Source organism: Thamnophis sirtalis, unplaced genomic scaffold (assembly GCF_051295495.1).
Source record: "Thamnophis sirtalis isolate CommonGarterSnake01/CBP01778 unplaced genomic scaffold, rThaSir2_p1.2 scaffold_2, whole genome shotgun sequence".
NCBI classification, from domain to species: domain Eukaryota; kingdom Metazoa; phylum Chordata; class Lepidosauria; order Squamata; family Natricidae; genus Thamnophis; species Thamnophis sirtalis.
In genome coordinates, this window is record NW_028261382.1 from 6,088,328 (window position 1) to 6,107,703 (window position 19,376).

At 48.8% G+C, this 19,376-nt stretch overlaps 1 protein-coding gene across 1 annotated transcript; it reads left to right on the plus strand.

The window, feature by feature from the left end:
* Window positions 1–581: 581 nt before the first annotated feature.
* PATL2 (PAT1 homolog 2) lies at window positions 582–19,158 on the plus strand. The gene is made up of 18 exons (XM_087703628.1): window positions 582–620; window positions 1,296–1,407; window positions 3,129–3,454; window positions 5,403–5,471; window positions 5,995–6,060; window positions 7,742–7,888; window positions 8,823–8,909; window positions 9,420–9,550; window positions 9,637–9,714; window positions 11,074–11,215; window positions 12,562–12,679; window positions 12,762–12,859; window positions 13,455–13,499; window positions 14,808–14,956; window positions 15,895–16,054; window positions 17,591–17,731; window positions 18,505–18,602; window positions 19,005–19,158. The coding sequence occupies exons 1-18, from the start codon at window positions 582–584 to the stop codon at window positions 19,156–19,158; spliced, it is 2,160 nt and encodes a 719-aa protein (XP_087559754.1).
* Window positions 19,159–19,376: the final 218 nt, after the last annotated feature.

Genomic DNA, 19,376 nt, shown 5'->3' on the forward strand with positions numbered 1-19,376 from the left:
AAAGATACAACATGGTTATAGTCATAAGTGAGAAGAGATACGTACTAGAAAGGAAGAGAAGAATAATAGTAATACACTTAGTAGAAGTCTTGATAGGAACAGGGTTTATGTTAGCCCTTCAAGCACTGATGATGTTACCTAGTTGGGCCATGAAACGCCTGCAAGAAAACCAGCAAGCTCAGAGAGCATCAAGGACCCCACAGTTTTTCTCCTCCTCCTAGCGCTGATGATGTTACCTAGTTGGGCCATGAAACGCCTGCAAGAAAACCAGCAAGCTCAGAGCGCACCAAGGACCCCTCATTTCAACCCCGAGCTACCAATCTTCTGCTTTATTGAACTCCATCAGTTGCTCCGCGGGATCGGTTCCAAGTTAAGCCCCTTCCAGGGGCTCGCAAACCAGCTAGCCCCGCGCATCGGATCCACGCGGGATCAAACCCCCGTGGCTGAGCCCCTTAAGGAGGGTGGTGTGTTTTTTTAAATGGGTCCCGGACCGGCTGCCCCGCCCCTGAAAAGGCCCTTTAAAAGAGCCGGCATGGCCGCAGGGAGGGACCGCTGCCGGGCGAAGGCGCTACGAGGGCTCCATGGCCGAAGGAGGCGAAGTCGCGGGGGCGCCGGACGTGGTAAGCGGCTGGGTCGGTGGGCTTATCGGTTGGAGAAGGCGGAGCCCCGTTGCAACCCTACTGCATCCTTTGCCTTTCTTCCCGGGGAAGCCACGAATCTCCTTGGCGTGCTTTGCTTTCTGCGTTTAATTACTACCCTTGAGTAGTAAACGTGCGGTTGAGTAGTGCGTTTCCACGGAGTAGCTGCGTCGGGAGTAGTTAAGACTTTACTCCTGGAAATTCCGGAGCGAGTAGTTGCGAGGATGCTCCCGCGCGGCGCGAGCAGGTCTCTTACTCACGGAGTTGTTGCTCCTCCTTTTCTCCTTCGCCTCCCTCCTAAATGTGAATTACTCCACCTCGTGGCTGTTTGGGAGACCGTACAAGGCTGGCTTAGCCTAGCAAAGAAGCTTTGGCTATAAAACTTAAGTTGGAATCTTTAAAAGAGAATTGGCTGTCTTAATTTTGGAGAGGCATTAAAATACTGCTAGTATAGATACCGGTAGTAGTAACTCAGCAGTGATGCCGGCTCAGTACAAAACACTATTTCTGGCTAAATTAGAGGGATGTGTAAGCAAAACTATGAGTTTAAACTTTCTTAAACTGGCCCAGATTTGAGTTTTGGTCAAAATTCCCTATTCTTTTCCAAGGAGGGATTTTAAATATATGAGGTTCCATTTCCTTGTTTGTTTGAATCAGATCCTAGAGGATTATTTCGTGATGGAGGAGGAGGACACAGAGGAAGAACCGGTGATTGACAAAGCAACTGAAGAGGATGTTGATCTTTATATTAACTTAACATTCACTTCAGGTAAATCAGCAAATCCTGGCCCCTCTGGTTGGAGTAGAGAGCTTGTAATGAACTAGTAAAGCAATAGTACAGCAACAAAAGTGAACCAAAGCTGCCCTAATTGAATTTTCTTTCTTTTTCTTTAAAAGGATATAAATAAGAGATTAAAAATATATATAAAAATACATTCTTCAAAAGGTGTGGACGATTATCCATATGGTACTTGAGAATGAATATACTTGAACAACAAACTATACAAATTGCTAGCAGTAAGCAATATATTAATACTGAACATTATAGCTCATGTTGAAATATAGTTGGGCGAAGGGAAAACTCAAATCTTGGATGCGATACAAAACTATATAGAGCAGTGTTTCTCAACCTTGGCGACTTTAAGTCCTGTGGACTTCAACTCCCAGAATCCCCCAGCCACCTGGCTGGGGGATTCTGGGAGTTGAAGTCCACAGGACTTAAAGTCGCCAAGTTTGAGAAACGCTGATATAGAGGGTTATGCAAGCATGATTTCCAATTAGAATTAAATTCTGCACCAGATTTATTTTTTAGGAAGGAAGTTCCATGAAGGATGTTAAACACCTATATGTTAATATATCCGTGTAAATATAATGAAAGCATGATTGGTGACAATGGAGTTTCATAGAAATGTTTGCTCTAGTCAACTGGACACGTGGCCAAGTTACAAATATATCTGAAAAGTTGAAAATGACTCCTCTTCCAAGTTAAATCGTGGTTAAGTTCACGGAGCACATTAAACCTGAGTTACTGAGCTAAGCAACCTTCTAAAGATTGTGTAATGTGTTAAACCAGAATATAAGTAACTTGCCTAGATTTGCAAAGGTTCAGAAGAAAACAAACCTAATATATGAATGCTACTTTTACATCAATTTAATTACTAAAGTATGGTGATTAAATTGCATTCTTTAAATTGTATTCTTTTAAAGTATTCTTTACAAGATGGATCTCTCTGGAGACCATCAAGTATACAAGGAGGATAGTCCTTCCACCTCTTTAGCTCCTTCAACAACTAAAGGGATCTAGTAACATCCACCAAATCGTAAAATTAGTTAGTACAGTTGCAAGGAGCACAGAGAATAAGATGGCTTGAACCCAGGATGTTTTATCGGGACAAATCTTACTTAGAGTAAGATTCAGGGTGAAATCCAGCAGGTTCTGACTAGTTCTAGAGAATCGGTAGCGGAAATTTTGAGTAGTTCGGAGAACCGGCAAAGGCCACCTCCGGCTGGCCCCAAAATGGAGCGGGAATGGAGACGTTGCAGTGTCCTTTAGCAATAGCAATAGCAGTTAGACTTATATACCGCTTCATAGGGCTTTCAGCCCTCTCTAAGCGGTTTACAGAGCCAGCATATCGCCCCCACAATCTGGGTCCTCATTTTACCCACCTCAGAAGGATGGAAGGCTGAGTCAACCCTGAGCCGGTGAGATTTGAACCGCTGAACTGCTGAACTAGCAGTCAGCTGAAGTGGCCTGCAGTACTGCACTCTACCCACTGCGCCACCTTGGCTCCTTTCCCCTGCCACGCCCACCAAGTCATGCCACGCCCACCAAACCACACCCACAGAACCGTTAGTAAAAAAAAATTCATCACTGGTGAGATTGTAATAATGTAAGAATTGTTGGTCTTGGTCTACTGGTACTGCAGTTTCCCCTCTTAGGATGAGGGTGTGTCTATATTGACCTAGATGTCCTTTCTTTTGGCTTGCAAGAGTACTCTGAAGACCATAAGGCAAAGGCCTTGACAAAGGAATCTCAGAAAGTGGCTGCGGCTGAGCCCGGGGAAGGGGAGGCGGTCGATGCTGAAGGAGAAGAAGAGACCGGAGCTTCAGACGTGGAACCGATGGTAGAAGATGGGAAAGAAGACGAAAGTCTTCCCCAAGAGTCTCCACCCCAGTTTGCTTATGGCATCATGGAGGTAGAGGAAGAAGACATGAGTGACCACGAAGAGGTGCCTACAAGTAGGAATGCAGGAGAACTGCATGAGTTGGATGATCCAGCAGTCATGAGCGCTGTGCGGAGTCAGCATCTGCTGGAGGTGAGGGGAACCTGGGGAAACTTCATTTGATGGGTGTCCTCAAGTTGGAGATGAGCTACAAGATGGCAAGAATGGGTGGTAGACCAGCTGGCTATGGAAGAAGGGATGTCTCCCCCAAGCCGTTGAAAGCACATTAGATTGGAGTTTGCTTCTCTTAACAGTGCAACCTCTTAAGGTGCTCTAAGCTATGGGAGAAGACCTCAGGCTTTGGTCCTCCTTTCATGTAGAACCCATCTTCTCTCAGGACCTGGCAGTGGTATGTCCGAGGATCTCCATGTGAAGTAGATTAAGTTGAGAGAAGGTGGACAAGGTGTTAATCACTGAATAAAGTCAATACTCTAATCTTAATTCTCTTGATCCACCTTGGTCTACTGGCGAAGGCAGTAGAGTCCATCTTGGTGTACTGGTGAAGGCAGTAGAGTCCTCCTTGGTCTACTGGTGAAGGCACTAGAGTCCACCTTGGTCTACTGGTGAAGGCACTAGAGTCCACCTTGGTCTACTGGTGAAGGCACTAGAGTCCACCTTGGTCTACTAGTGAAGGCAGTAGAGTCCTCCTTGGTCTACTGGTGAAGGCACCAGAGTTCTCCTTGGTCTACTGGTGAAGGCACTAGAGTCCACCTTGGTCTACTGGTGAAGGCACTAGAGTCCACCTTGGTCTACTGGTGAAGGCACTAGAGTCCTCCTTGGTCTACTGGTGAAGGCACCAGAGTCCTTCTTGGTCTACTGGTGAAGGCACCAGAGTCCTTCTTGGTCTACTGGTGAAGGCACTAGAGTTCTCCTTGGTCTACTGGTGAAGGCACCAGAGTTCTCCTTGGTCTACTGGTGAAGGCACCAGAGTTCTCCTTGGTCTACTGGTGAAGGCACTAGAGTCCACCTTGGTCTACTGGTGAAGGCACTAGAGTCCACCTTGGTCTACTGGTGAAGGCACCAGAGTTCTCCTTGGTCTACTGGTGAAGGCACTAGAGTCCACCTTGGTCTACTGGTGAAGGCACTAGAGTCCACCTTGGTCTACTGGTGAAGGCACTAGAGTCCACCTTGGTCTACTGGTGAAGGCACTAGAGTCCTCCTTGGTCTACTGGTGAAGGCACCAGAGTTCTCCTTGGTCTACTGGTGAAGGCACTAGAGTCCACCTTGGTCTACTGGTGAAGGCACTAGAGTCCACCTTGGTCTACTGGTGAAGGCAGTAGAGTCCTCCTTGGTCTACTGGTGAAGGCACCAGAGTTCTCCTTGGTCTACTGGTGAAGGCACTAGAGTCCACCTTGGTCTACTGGTGAAGGCACTAGAGTCCACCTTGGTCTACTGGTGAAGGCACTAGAGTCCTCCTTGGTCTACTGGTGAAGGCACCAGAGTTCTCCTTGGTCTACTGGTGAAGGCACCAGAGTCCTTCTTGGTCTACTGGTGAAGGCACTAGAGTTCTCCTTGGTCTACTGGTGAAGGCACCAGAGTTCTCCTTGGTCTACTGGTGAAGGCAGTAAAGTCTTCCTTGGTCTACTGGTGAAGGCTAGAAACCAGGAGTCTGTGAATTCTAGTCCCACCTTAGGCACGAAAGCCAACTAGGTGACTTTGGCGCCAGTCACAATGTCTCAGCCCAATTTAGCCCATAGGGTAATTGTTATGGAGAAAATAGGAAGAGGAAGGATCCTTGTGTATATTCGTCACCTTGGATTATTTATTAAAAAAGGTAAAATCAAGGTGAGGTATATGTTAAATAAAAATATCCACCACCATATCTGACTTCAAATTATAATTTTGTAATTGACCAAAGAGGGATTATATATATATGATTTTAAATGCATAGCCAAAAATAAAACCTGTGACTGATATTTTGTAATGCTGATAAATAAAATTAGTTTTGTAAGTGCTCGTTTTGTATTTAGGACATCCTGTATCTGCTTAGTGACATGGTTGTGATTTTCTGTCTTTTGAATCCCCTCTTCTCTCTTTGCAGAAGGAAGATTCTGCTATTCTGGATAGCAAACTGGCCAACAATCTTTCAGATTTTGCTCCTGATTATTTGGTAAGACGACTTGGTTCCCTCTCTTCCTTCCTCTTCCAATAAAGATAAAAAAGGGGATGGAGGCAGGGGTTCGGCAGGATTTTACAGGAAGGAGCTGTTGAAGAAGGGATCCATTGTTGCAGGAAACATCCAGCTGTGAACCAAGGCAGCAAATATATCTCAAGGCAGCTTCCTCCTCCTGTTTTCCCCACAACAATCTTGTGAGGTGGGTTAGGCTGAGAGAGAAAGAAGGGCTGGCACAAGGTGTCACCCAGCTAGTTTTCATGGCTGAGGTGGAACTAGAACTCACCGTCTCCTGGTGACTGGCCTAAAGTCACCCAGATAGTTTTCATGGCTGAAGTGGAACTAGAACTCACCATCTCCTGCTTTCTAGCCTCAACCGTTAGACCAAACTGCCTCTCCAAATGGGTAACAAATGGGCATTTAGAAGCAGCCTTGAGGGCCTTAACTGAACCAATTGCTGACAGTCTTTTTCTCTCTTTCCTTCACCCTTCCATCTATTTCCCCCCCCCCTCCTCTTCAGCCCCATTCGAAGTGTTGTATGTGGAGTCCAACTTTGAGGAGGAGCCCATCATTATCTATGATGCAGGTAATTCTCTTACTCTGCACCCTGAAAGCAGGACTGTTTAGCTTAGGCCTTGCCATCTACCCACCTTGATTAAGCTCAGCTATGCTAATTCCCCTGAGCCAGGGTGGGCTGCGTGGATCAAACGCTAAACCATAAGGTGGGATTTTCTAATTGTGGTGGCTCGATTCACCCACCACGGCAAGCCAAAACCCAAAACCACGCAATGACTTAAAGTCATGTGTGAACCTGGTCTTCTGGGGCTTCGGAGTAGCCTAGAGGTATTTGGAACTATTCAGATTTTAGGGCAGGGGGCTTTTATTTTCAGAATGAGAACATCCTGGTGTGGATAGGGAGGGGAGGGGAAGGGAGGAGAGAAGAGAAGAGGGAGGGAGGAAGGAGGGAAGGGGAAGGGAGGAAGGAAGGAAAGAAGGAGAGAAGGGGAAGGGAGGAAGGAGGGAAGGGAGAGAGGAAGGAAAGAAGGAGAGAAGGGGAAGGGAGAAAGGAGGGAAGGGGCAGGGAGGAAGGAAGGAAAGAAGGAGAGAAGGGAAGGGAGGAAGGAGGGAGGGGGAAGGGAGGAAGAGAAGGGGAAGGGAGGAAGGAGGGAAAGGTAAGGGAAGGAAGGAAAGAAAGAAGGAGAGAAGGGGAAGGAGGGAAGGAGGGAAGGGGAGGGAGGAAGGAAAGAAGGAGAGAAGGGGAAGGGAGAAAGGAGGGAAGGGGCAGGGAGGAAGGAAGGAAAGAAGGAGAGAAGGGGAAGGGAGGAAGGAGGGAGGGGGAGGGAGGGAGGAAGGAAAGAAGGAGAGAAGGGGAAGGGAGAAAGGAGGGAAGGGGAAGGGGAAGGGAGGGAGGAAGGAAAGAAGGAGAGAAGGGGAGGGGAGAAAGGAGGGAAGGGGAAGGGAGGAAGGAAGGAAAGAAGGAGAGAAGGGGAAGGGAGGAAGGAGGGAGGGAGGGGGAAGGGAGGAAGGAGGGAGGGAGGGGGAAGGGAGGAAGGAGAGAAGAAGAGGGGAAGGGAGGGAGGAAGGAAAGAAGGAGAGAAGGGGAAGAGAGGAAGGAAGGAAAGAAGGAGAGAAGGGGAAGGGAGGAAGGAGGGAAGGGGCAGGGAGAAAGGAAGGAAAGAAGGAGAGAAGGGGAAGGGAGGAAGGAGGGAAGGGAGGAAGGAAAGGAGTTCAGAGAGGAAACAGCAAGACATTATATTGGACCCATTTGCCTTAATTAAACAAGATTCTGGATTAATCAATTCAAACATGGCAATTTCGTAGCCTATTTTTAATCTTTTGTAGTTCTTCTCCCTTCTGCCACTGGAGTACACTTGCTCCGGATTATATTTTACTCCTAACACCTTTAGCTCTTATTATTTTAAAATCCAGAATGATTGATAATTTGGGCGTAACTGAGATGGATTTTAAACAATGAAAGTTGAGGTCTGAAAATCCGCTTCAGAGCAGAAGTCAAATACTTATCCCTAAATTCAGCAATATGGAGTTTTAATAACAGTGAGTGAATTCCTCTGCATTTGTGTCTCCATGGGAGGTGCCCAGAGGATCTGGTCAAAAGAATTCAAGATGGCCAATGGTGCAATTGGAGCTTTGCTTGCCTTTTTTTTAATCTGCATTGTGACAGTCCTTCCTTTTTTTGCCAACGACCCCATCACCGTAAATCCCAACGAATGGCAATTCGGGTTTGACCGTCACTTCTTATTCTCCAGGCTCTAGAAAGGGTGTGTCGTTCCCGGGCCAATCTGGACTTCCTGACTTCACCACGGCGGACCAGCTACCTCAATTCCCCTGATGTGCACTGCCCGGCTTTCTGCGGGCGGACTCGGACTTCCAATCCCCAGCGTTTCATGCGTCAAGTAAGGGAAATCTCGAGAATTCCAAATCCCCTGTAGAAGAAGCTCCATGCTCTAGCAGGAATCGCGTTGCACGTTTAGAATAATAGAACGGTTGACCTGCATTTGGTGCCAAGATCTCCAAGAGTTTAGGATTCTGATTTTAATATGCATTTTGGTCCATTTGGTCCAGCAGAGGTGGTATTCAGCAGGTTCTGACCAGTTCTGGAGAACCGGTAGCGGAAATTTTGAGTAGTTCGGAGAACCGGTAAATACCACCTCTGGCTGGCCCTGCCCTATCTATTCTCTGCCTCCCGAGTCCAAGCTGATTGGGAAGAATGGAGATTTTGCAGTATCCTTCCCCTGGAGCAGAGAGGGAATGGGGATTTTACAGTATCCTTCCCCTGGAGTGGGGAGGGAATGGAGATTTTGCAGTATCCTTCCCCTGGAGTGGGGAGGGAATGGAGATTTTGCAGTATCCTTCCCCTGGAGTGGGGAGGGAATGGAGATTTTGCAGTATCCTTCCCCTGGAGTGGGGAGGGAATGGAGATTTTGCAGTATCCTTCCCCTGGAGCAGAGAGGGAATGGGGATTTTGCAGTATCCTTCCCCTGGAGCGGAGAGGGAATGGAGATTTTGCAGCATCCTTCCCCTGGAGCGGAGAGGGAATGGAGATTTTGCAGCATCCTTCCCCTGGAGTGGGGAGGAATGGAGTTTTTGCAGCATCCTTCCCCTGGAGCGGAGAGGGAATGGGGATTTTACAGTATCCTTCCCTGGAGTGGGGAGGGAATGGAGATTTTACAGTATCCTTCCCCTGCCCCACCCACCACGCCATGCCATACCCACCAAGCCATAGCAACAGAACCGGTAGTAAAAAAAATTTGAATCCCACCATTGTGTCCAGTTGTATATATGTTTGAACTTCTCAGTTTTGATGGTTGTCATCTTCCTGTCTTGCAGCAACCTCCAGCGACGTCACCTTCTCTAAGACCGCCTTTTCCGTTTACTCCACCCCGCAGGATACGTCGTCCGTTTGGCCTTGGTCAGGTGACGCGCTATGCAATTTGAATATTGTACTTCTGGGATAGAGTGCCTCAACCTTTGCAACTGGGAGGTGTGAGGACTTCAGCTCTCAGAATTCCCCAGCCAGCATGACTGGTTTTACGATTGTCATGAGTTATGAGTGTGATGAGGAAGCTCCATTTCAGTTGTAACTTGAGGAGTAGAATAGAATGATGAGATGGAAGGGACCTTGGAGGTCTTCTAGTCCAGCCCTGCTGTAAAAACACAGTAGTCATCCTTACCTTTCACACAGGCACTGAGTTTTATAAATAGGAGCATGATAGTGTAGAATAATCATATCCAAGGACCAGGGGTGGGTTTCAAAACATTTTGGAACCTCTTCTGTAGGTGTGGCCTGCTTTCCGGGTCCACTGGTGGAACCTCTTCTAACCGGTTTGGTAGATTTGACAAACCGGTTCTACCGAATAGGTGCGAACTGGTAGGAACCCACCTCTGGGGAGGGGTCTTCTAACCCGCAATGTCTTCCCTCTTCAGATGTCCGGGTATCCTTCTCCACCTCCGTTCCAACCGTTCTTTTCCAATGCCGGCAGCCCCACATGGGCTTTGACGCACACTCCCGAAACGCCACCATTCAGCCCACTGAGCGGCAGCCAACAGAAGATCAGGTAAACTCTAGGAAGAAGATTCGGAGGCCTCTCTATGGCTTCAACCGCGAAGGGAGTTGGGATTGACTGCTCTCCTTTGTCTGCAGCTTGCCCAGCCCAATGACCCAACTGCATCCTTTGCATCAGCGATTTCTAACCCAAAGACAGCGAGGACAAGAAGCGAGGTAATGGGGTAGAGAAGGCGTGGCGAACCTTTTCGGCACCGGGTGCCCAAAATGCGTGCGATCATCAGGACCGCGCTCGGGAAAAGCCGAACTTCCGGATTAGGGCAAGCATGTGCTCCCGACGATCAGCTGGCCGGCTTGCAGGCAGGTTTTCAGCACTGCTGCGCATGCAAAGTGATCGCGCTCCAGGAAAGCCAAACTTCCGGCTTCTGGCGCACATGCGCGCCCGACGATCAGCTGCCCAGCGTGCATATGTATGTCGGTTTTCAGCACTGCCGCGCAAAGGGATTGTGCTCCAGAAAGGACAGCTGATCGCCCCGCGCGCATACGCACCAGAAACCCAGAAGACAGGCAAGGCCGTGTATGGCATGTGACATGGCTTTGCGTGCCACTTTGGGCACACATCACGGGGGTAAAGAAAATAGAAAGGGGGAAACAGAGTCCGCCTTTGCGATATTCCGTGTAACGGCGAGAACAAAGAAATAACGATGATAACAGATTGCAAGAGTCAAGTCAACTGGGTCGGCTTCTCCATGACAATCTGGTTCCTTCAGATTTTCCAATGGTGGCACCGTCATCGTTGCTATAAGTGAGTCCACCCATCTTTCTGCTGGTTGCCCTGTTCTTCTTCCAAACTTTCCCAGCATCAGGACCACCTCCAGACAAGATTTCCATAAAACTTATCATTATTGCTGCTCTGGGCTCAATACAGAATCTTGCCAACAGCAAATATGAATTTGCAGCCTCGTTTATCCTGAGTTATTTAATGGGGAAATCTCCTTGAGATGTTTTCCCACCTGAATTATTGGGCGCATGAGATAAACCTTTACCGCTGGGCTGTCCCCAGATTTCCTGCCCTTGCTTCAGTGTCTTATACATGAAGGGTTGTGTGGCTTAGGGCACTTGTTCCACCTGCTAACTACCATCTGGTGGAACAAATTCCAGATTTAAGGTAAGGCTTTTGAAATAGAATTTAGACCTTCGGTTGGCTACGGACCTTCCCATTTATGGCTTGTTGGTCCAGAGGATTCCAGAGCACCTTTAAAATCATCCCCAGAAAGTTAAAAGTACAATGAGGATCTATTTCTTGGGTGAGGTTGACCTCTTGGACCAGGGGGTTTAGAAGATTTCAGAACGTATCTTATAGATTAGGGGTTTCCAATTGTGGCAATTTTAAGCCTGGAGGACTTCAACTCCCAGAATTGAAGTCCTGCTGAATCAGGGATCTCCAAACACAGCAGCTTCAAGACTAATGGACTTCTGCTAGCTGGGGAATTCTGGGAGTTGAAGTCCACCTGGCTTAAGAGTTGCCAAGGTTGGAGACCCCTATCATAGATCATGTTCCTGCTTGCCTCCAAGACTTCCCTCCATGGACTCTCAGCCACCAGAAGCGGATCCTTTCTCTGCTCTCATGACTCCGGTTGAAAAAGATTGGGTGATAAAAGTCCAGATGTTACAGCTGCAGAGTGAAAACCCCCAGCGGGATGATTATTATTACCAGGTGAGTGCAGGAAAATAGGTGGAATCGATCTCAAATTGGGGGGGGCGGGGGGCTGGGCAGGGAGAATCCGTGGAGTGGTGGGACTTGGGATGGGCCTCCCCATGGATTGCTTGTAATGGCAGACCCAACCTCCTTCCTTTGGAAGTGATGCTATTAAGGGAGGAACTGAGGATAAGGAAGTCATGGAACGCATGAAAAGTGAGGCATCTCCCGAAGCAGAAGGGTGTTTGGGGGACCCTGTAAAGTAATATTTCCTAAGGACACGGTGGCTCAGTGGCCAAGAGGCTGAGCTTGTCAATCAGAAAGGTCGGCTGTTTGGCGGTTTGAATCCCGGGCACTGCGTAATGGAGTGAGCTCCCATGACTTGTCCCAGCTTCTGCCAACCTAGCAGTTGAAAAGCATGTAAAAATGCAAGTAGAAAAATAGGAACCACCTTTGGTGGGAAGGGAACAGCATTCCATCCGCCTTCAGCCGAAGGTGGCGCAGTGGTTAGAGTGCAGTACTGCAGGCCATTTCAGCTGACTGTTATCTGCAGTTCAGCAGTTCTAATCTCACCGGCTCAAGGTTGACTCAGCCTTCCATCCTTCCGAGGTGGGTGAAATGAGGACCCAGACTGTGGGGGCGATATGCTGACTCTGTAAACCGCTTAGAGAGGGCTGAAAGCCCTATGAAGCGGTATATAAGTCTAACTGCTATTGCTATTGCTATTCAGCGTTTAGTCATGCCGGCCACATGACTACGGAGATATCTTCGGAGAGCGCTGGCTCTTCGGCTTTGAAACGGAGATGAACACCACCTCGTAGAGTCCGGAACGACTAGCACATATGTGCGAGGGGAACCTTTACCTTTAAAGCAGGGGTTCCCAACCCCAGGTCCACGGACTGGCATCAGAGCCACGCAAACAAATGAAGCCCCATCCACGGGATGCAGGCAGCGTGCAAAACCATGCCCTCAAATTGACAGTTGGAAAGGGACCTTGTAGATCTTCTAGTCCAAGGGTGTCCAACCTTGACAACTTTAAGACTTGTGGACTTCAACTCCCAGAGGAATTCTGGGAGTTGAAGTCCACGAGTCTTAAAGTTGTCAAGGTTGGAGGGACCCCTGTTCTATTCCAACCCTCCTGCCCAAGCCGGAGACCCTACACCGTTTCTGACAAATGGCAGTCCCATCTCTCCTTGAAAGCGTCCAAGGGATGAAGCTCCCAGAACATCTGAAGGCAACTTCTGTTCTTCTCTGGTCTGCGGGAAAAACCTTTCCCCATGGAACCCAAAGGGTTGAGGGCCACTGCTCTAAAGACAACCCTAATTGTTCTCCTCCTTTGACCAACTGTCTCCTATTGTCCTCAGGAGTATTATCGCAAGCTGGAGCACAAACAAGCCGAGAAAGGACACCTGGCAGGGAGCAAACCGGAGATCCCTAAGCTAGTCACCCCATATATCCAAAGAGTGGAGACCTATGAATCTGGTAAGTCCAGTTCAAGTGGGGAGGGGGGTTTCTAAGGCATGGAAATGTGCGGACATCTCCTGACAGTGACTTCCTCTGCCAGTAGTGCGGATTCCAGGATCCTTAGGACAGGTAGCCATGTCCACCTGCTACAGTCCCCGCAGGGCTATCGATGCTGTGCACCATTTCTCTCTGGAACAGGTAGGTTCCACATCGTTTTGCCCATGCTCTATCTGAATGGCAGCATCGGGAGCCTCTCTTCATATGTTTTTTGGGGGGGAGAAGAGATTGTTGGAAAGAACGTATGTGTGTCTTAAGCATATTATGAGCCACGGTGCTCATAATCACCAGTGGTTAGAGTGCAGTACTGCAGGCTACCTCTGCTGGCTGCCGGCTGACTGCAATTTGGCAATTCATATCTCACCAGGCTCAAGGTTGACTCAGCCTTCCGTCCTTCTGGGGTGGGTGGGTCCTTCCTTCCTTCCTTCCTTCCTTCCTTCCTTCCTTCCTTCCTTCCTTCTTTCCTTCCTTCCTTCCTTCCTTCCTTCGGGTTAAAATGCCACATTGCAAGCTAACTCTGCCTACTGCCAAAAGTTTGTCCTGGATGTCGGATGAACATAGTGCATCATTTAATCGCTCTACGGTCTGCAGCCCGTCTGCAGAATTCTGTGTTGCAAATTCTGTAGGGAGGGGCCTGCAGGCTTGGCAGATGAAGGCCCCTCCCCACAGAACACGATGCAGGTGGCTTCTCTTCTAGTGACTCAAATGTTTTTGTTCCCCGTCTTTATTGTCCAAGGCGGTGGGAAACCAACGGCTGCAAGTCCTGTACCAGATTGAGAAAGTAAGTGGCTGGCTACTTCTTACGTTATGCTGTTTGAACAGCTGGGTAGGTTAAAATCCTGGCTGGTGTCTATATGAGCCCACTGTAACCACATTGCCAAAAAGGCATTAAGAGTTGTTAACCTAATCTTGCGTCACTTCTTCTCTGGTAATATTGTACTGCTAACCAGAGCACGCAAAACCTTTGCCGGACCCATTCTCGAATACAGCTCATCTGTCTGGAACCCACACTGCATAGCGGACAATTGAGCAAGTCCAGAGATATTTCACGAGAAGGGTCCTCCACTCCTCTACTCACAATAGAATCCCTTATGCTACCAGGCTCAAAATCTTGGGCTTAAGACAACTTAGAACTCCACCGTCTTCAGTCTGACCTAAGCGTAGTACATAAAATTATCCGCTACAATATCCTACCTGGCTACTTCAGCTTCAACCCAGTGGTGGGTTTCAAAAATTGTTCGAACCTACTCTGTGGGTGTGGCCTCCTTTGTGGGAGTGGCTTGCCGCCCATGTGACCGGATGGGAGTGGCTTGCCGCCCATGTGACCGGATATGAAGATGCCGACGACACTTGTCAGAACCACCTTAAATTACCTTACACACAGCACTGGCATGCATAAGAATAGGATGTCAACTTGTTTTTTAAAAGGCATCTTTGGTTTGCGTTAAAGCAACTTCAACACACGCAATGTTCTGATTGCACCACAAACGCAGTAGTCATCCTTACCTTTCACAGAGGCACTGAGTTTTATAAATAGGAGCAGGATAGTGTAGAATAATCATCTCCAAGGACCAGGGGTGGGTTTCAAAAAAGTTTGGAACCTCTTCTGTAGGTGTGGCCTGCTTTCCGGGTCCACTGGTGGAACCTCTTCTAAACGGTTCGGTAGATTTGACGAACCGGTTCTACCGAATAGGTGCGAACTGGTAGGAATCTATCTCTGCTTCAACCACAACAATAGAGAAGCACACAATAGATACAAACTTAAGGCAAACCGTACCAAACTCGATTGCAGAAAATACGACTTCAGCAACAGAGTGGTCAATGCCTGGGATGCTCTACCTGACTCCGTTGTTACATCCTCAAACCTCCATAACTTCAATGTTTAACTGTCTAGCGTGGACCTCACTCCATTCCTAAGAGGTCCCGTAAGGGGGCGTGCATAAGCGCACCGGGGTGCCTCCCATCCCTGTCCTACTCTCCCCACTTATTCGTACCCATTTCATGTGTTCCTAATCATGTTTATACTTATATCTGTACGTCTTATACATGCTTGACAAATAATAACAATAAATGTCTGCGGTGGAAACAGATGTATCTTCTGCTCCTGGAGATGGAGGACGCGCAGCGGGAACTGGATCAGGCCCCCGAAGAGATGCATCCCCAGTTACGGGAGAAACTTCTTCACGGGGTGGAGCGCACTTACCAAGCCCTGAGAATTGAGGAGCATTCTGGGGAAGAGTGAGTCCAAGACCAAATGACTAGGCATAACGGTAACAGGAAGCCACCTTTACGATGTCTTCGTGTCCGCATGAATTCGTGCATATCATTTCAGCTGCTTTCTCTTAACGTGCCAGCAGTTATCTCTCTTCTTCTTTCTGCTTTTGTGCTAAAGCAGCAGTCCCCGCAACCTTTTGGGCACCAGAGTCCGGTTCTATGGGAAAAGATTTTGCTGAGGACTGGAGGAGGTGTGGTTTTGCATCAGTGGTGGGTTTCAAAAATTGTTCGAACCTACTCTGTGGGTGTGGCCTCCTTTTTGGGAGTGGCTTGCCGCCCATGTGACTGGATGGGAGTGGCTTGCCTCCCATGTGACCGGATATGAAGATGCCGACGACACTTGTCAGAACCACCTTAAATTACCTCACCCACAGCACTGGCATGCATAAGAATAGGATGTAAACTTGTTTTTTAAAAGGCATCTTTGGTTTGCGTTAAAACAACTTCAACACACGCAATGTTCTGATTGCACCACAAACGCAGTCGTCATCCTTACCTTTCACAGAGGCACTGAGTTTTATAAATAGGAGCTTGATAGTGTAGAACAATCATATCCAAGGACCAGTGGTGGGTTTGAAAAAATGTTGGGTGGAGTCTTGGCAACTGAATGGAGCTGCATGTTTACTGGCCGGTTGCCCTTCCTGTTGCCAATGCAGAGCTTTGTTCGGTAGATATAGTCCCATTGTGCCCAGCGAAATACCTGTCTCTACCTAGGGATCAACCTCACTGCCTCCTAATTGTGAGGCAACATCTCCACCCCTAGGCCACTGCACCACCCAAGAGTGATTCTGGATAATTTCTGGAAATCCCGGGACGTTTCTTGTCGCTCTACTATTGAGTGTGGTTTTTCCTCACACGTCACAAAGCTTTGATTTCCTGATTTTTTGTTTTCTTCCTTTCAGAGAGGTGAAAGAGGAGTTTCTACAGATACTACTGGTCGGGAAAGGGAAGCGCTTAGTGGCACGGCTTCTGCCGCATCTGTCCCTGGGGCAAGCCAAGACGACTCTCGTCACCATTGTGCAACACCTAGCAGTGCTTATCAAGAAGGACTTGCTGGAGGAGGTACCTGTTGTTATCACCTTTCGTTCTCCTTTAGCCATTATCCAGGTATTTATAGAGCCATGCGTGGGGGTTTTTTTTTTGCATGCAAAGCAAGCGTTTTGCATTTCTAAGAAGAACCACCTGACAGAACCGCTTGACGTCTTTTGGCCCGAGGTCTTCAGAAAACCATTGGACAAAATGGATGAACTCAGGGGTGGGCTTCAAAAATTGCAGCAAAGGGTTTGCTGCCCCGTTACTGGGTGGGCGTGGCCTAGTTGGCCTCCTGCCTCACGGCAGTGTGTGTTGTTTTTTTTCTCCCTTCCCAGGCTCCGGAGGCTTTCTTTGACTCTCTGGAAGCGAAAATTGCCTCCCCGGGGCTCCGGAGGCCATAAACAACCTCCTTTTCCAGACTTCTGGAACTTCCAGTAGGGCCCTTCCCCCCCCCCCCCGAGCCTCCACGTGGGCCCTGCACTTAAATGATGAACGGGCCATGTGGAGACTGCTGGGAGGGTTTGGGCGGGGTGGGGAGAGAAGGGCGTGGCCAGCCACAGGTGGCATTCAGGGGTTCGCCAAACTCGGCTGAATCCTAGCTAGAGGATCTCCCAAACCCATGTGACTCCCCAGCATCCCACCTCTGGATGAACTTAGCTTGAGTTGAGGTCCCAAGCTTATTCTGTGACGGTGGGTTACAATCTGGATTTGTTCTGTGGTTTAGCGTGTTAATATTGCTAAAAAAAAAAAAAAAAAAGGTGTGTATATATGTGCCCTAGTTGGTTTAGATATGATTTGTTGAATAAACTACAACTGGCTAAGTTCATTAGACACATGCAGTGGTGGGTTTCAAAAATTGTTCGAACCTGGCCTCCTTTGTGGGAGTGGCTTGCCGCCCATGCGACCGGATGGGAGTGGCTTGCCGCCCAGGTGACCGGATATGAAGATGCCGACGACACTTGTCAGAACCACCTTAAATTACCTCACACACAGCACTGGCATGCATAAGAATAGGATGTAAACTTGTTTTTTAAAAGGCATCTTTGGTTTGCGTTAAAACAACTTCAACACACACAATGTTCTGATTGCACCACAAACGCAGTAGTCATCCTTACCTTTCACAGAAGCACTGAGTTTTATAAATAGGAGCATGACAGTGTAGAATAATCATATCCAAGGACCAGTGGTGGGTTTCAAAAAATTTTGGAACCTCTTCTGTAGGTGTGGCCTGCTTTCCGGGTCCACTGGTGGAACCTCTTCTAACCGGTTCGGTAGATTTGATGAACCGGTTCTACCGAATAGGTGCGAACTGGTAGGAACTCACCTCTGGACACATGAAGTGATAAACTTACATTAACACATCGCCGGGGTGGTCCATTCAGGATGTTGGGCAAAAGCAAGCAACCTGGTGGTTTAGTCCCATGGATGAACTCAGCTTAAAATACAACAGTTGATTGGATTCCCCAGTATCTCTGGTCTGTGGACTGGATGCAATCATCTCTCCCAGAGTGGAAGACTTGGGTTTTAGTCTAAGGTGTTGTCACTTTGCCCTTTTGACTCTGGCAGACCCTCTCTGTCCTCTACAACCCTCTCTGTGACACCATTGGACAGTTGACATTTGGAGAGCTGATGGATATCCTCCAGGAACTCACCCAGCTGCAGCCTGACTCTGTCAAGCAGTCCCTCGCTTTGGTCTTTAGCAATAAGGTACGGGAGCATACACGTTTCATGGCAGAAATCCCTCCTGGAGTGAGATATGGAGGGGTGTCAAACTCGATTTCATTGAGGGCCGCATCAGGGTTGTGTTTGAGGGGGGGGCTGGTAGGCGTGGCTGGGGTGGGTGTGACCAGGGTTTGTTTTGCTAGCACTCTGCCAGCAAAAACGGAGCTCGCACGCGCTCCTCCTGAGCTCCATTTTCAGCTACCACTGCCTCCTCCAGCATTCTGCCAACGAAAACAGAGCTTGAATGGGCCCCTCCCAACGAAAATGGACGTGCACGCGCCCTCCCCAACGAAAATGGAGCTCGCACGCGCCCTCCCCAACAAAAATGGAGCTCGCACGCGCCCTCCCCAACAAAAATGGAGCTCACACGCGCCCTCCCCAACAAAAACGGAGCTCGCACGCGCCCTCCCCAACAAAAACGGAGCTCGCACGCACCCCTCCCGAGCTCCATTTTTGCTGGCAGAGTGCTGGAGCAGGCCATTGCAGCTGAAAACAGAGTTTGGGAGAGCCATGCGCGGCCGACCCGAGCTCCATTTTCATTGGCAGAGGCACCGCCGGCTAGTCCTTCTCTGTTTTCAGGGCAGCCCCGCGGGCCCGGTCTAAGCACCCCGTGGGCCAGATCGTCCCTGCGGGCCTTGAGTTTGACACCCCTGATCTAGGTTGTATGTAATTCAAACTTTTCCCGTCTTGATCGTGACTAAGTTGAATCCAAGTGCTTTCTTGGTGGGTTTCTAATCTTCCCACCTTCCTTCCCCAAGTTTGCCATCTCGCTGCTGTACCAGCTCTTAAGCCATGGGGAGAGATGCCTCTCTTCGGATACATCCCCGAAACCTGATAACAAAGACTTGGAAAAATGGTGAGGAACAGTGGTGGGATTCAATTTTTTTTACTCCTGGTTCTGTGGGCGTGGTTTGGTGGGTGTGGCTTGGTGGGCATGGCTTGGCTTGGTAGGTGTGGCTTGGTGGGCATGGCTTGGCTTGGTGGGTGTGGCAGGGGACGGATACTGCAAAATCCCCATTCCCTCCCAATCAGCTAGGACTCGGGAGGCAGAGAATAGATGGGGGCATGGCCAGCCAGAGGTGGTACTTAACCAATTCTCCGAACTACTAAAAATTTCCGTTACCGCTTCTCCAGAACTGGTCAGAACCTGCTGAATACCAATTCTGGTGAGGGACCACTTGGTGAGCGGAACGATCCTAGTTTGATGGGCTTAATGAATGCTGGGTAGCCTACAGTTGCTCTGTGTCGTCCTTCACAGGGTGGACTTGGTGCTACTTGTTGCAAGAGAGCTCTCTCAAGTTCCCAAAACTTCCATGGTGGAACCCCTTCACCTTCCCAGCAACCTTCTCTTCCTCTTCTGTCGCTATGTGGACAAGGACACCGTGAAGCGGTTGGATGTCCAGATGGACTGAGGATTATCCGTGGTTAAAGGAATGTGTTATATAAAAGGCACGTATGGCTTCTGGTGCTTTGATCTTGCCTGCGCGTTGAATAGCTTGGAGATTGTCCATTTTCAATCTTTACGAGCTTTAGTAGAAATGGGGCCAGCGGGGTGATAGCCAATTTGGTGTAGTGTAGCCCTCAGGAGCTGGGACACAGTTGGCGGTTCGAATCCCTAGCGCCGCATAAC